General features: G+C 57.1%; 1 protein-coding gene across 1 annotated transcript in view; it reads right to left on the minus strand.

Annotated features, from left to right (window-relative positions):
• The window catches only part of LOC104982257 (heat shock transcription factor, X-linked-like), an 11,917-nt gene extending 11,616 nt beyond the window's left edge, over positions 1-301 (minus strand). Inside the window, exon 1 of the mRNA XM_010831605.1 lies at positions 20-301. Coding sequence (XP_010829907.1) covers positions 20-301 — 282 coding nt within the window. The remainder of the gene's footprint in view (positions 1-19) is intronic.
• Positions 302-347: the final 46 nt, after the last annotated feature.

Genomic DNA, 347 nt, shown 5'->3' on the forward strand with positions numbered 1-347 from the left:
AGTGCACAGAGGTGAAGGCTGCATCCTCCACAATCCTCCAGAGCTTCCTGGGGAAGGACAGCCCAAGGAAGGTGTTGTTCTCTTCCTTGCTGGCCATTTCTGGCTTCGGGCCCTGTGGGGGCAGATTGTCATGGAGACCTGGATCTGGGCTCTTGGGTTGGTCACCCTGCTTCTCCAAAGTCTCTCCTGAATCAACATTTAGATCTGGGGAGGAATCATGGGGGTCCCCTGCTGCAGGCTCCCCACAAGTTAGTGGGGCCAGCGGGGCTGTGTGTGCCTTGTGGGAGCTCTGACTAGCCATAGAGCCAGTCTAGCTCAGGAGCATTCACTACCCCAGCAGTGAATGC

Source organism: Bison bison, unplaced genomic scaffold, assembly GCF_000754665.1.
Source record: "Bison bison bison isolate TAMUID 2011002044 unplaced genomic scaffold, Bison_UMD1.0 scf7180017864529, whole genome shotgun sequence".
NCBI lineage: Eukaryota > Metazoa > Chordata > Mammalia > Artiodactyla > Bovidae > Bison > Bison bison.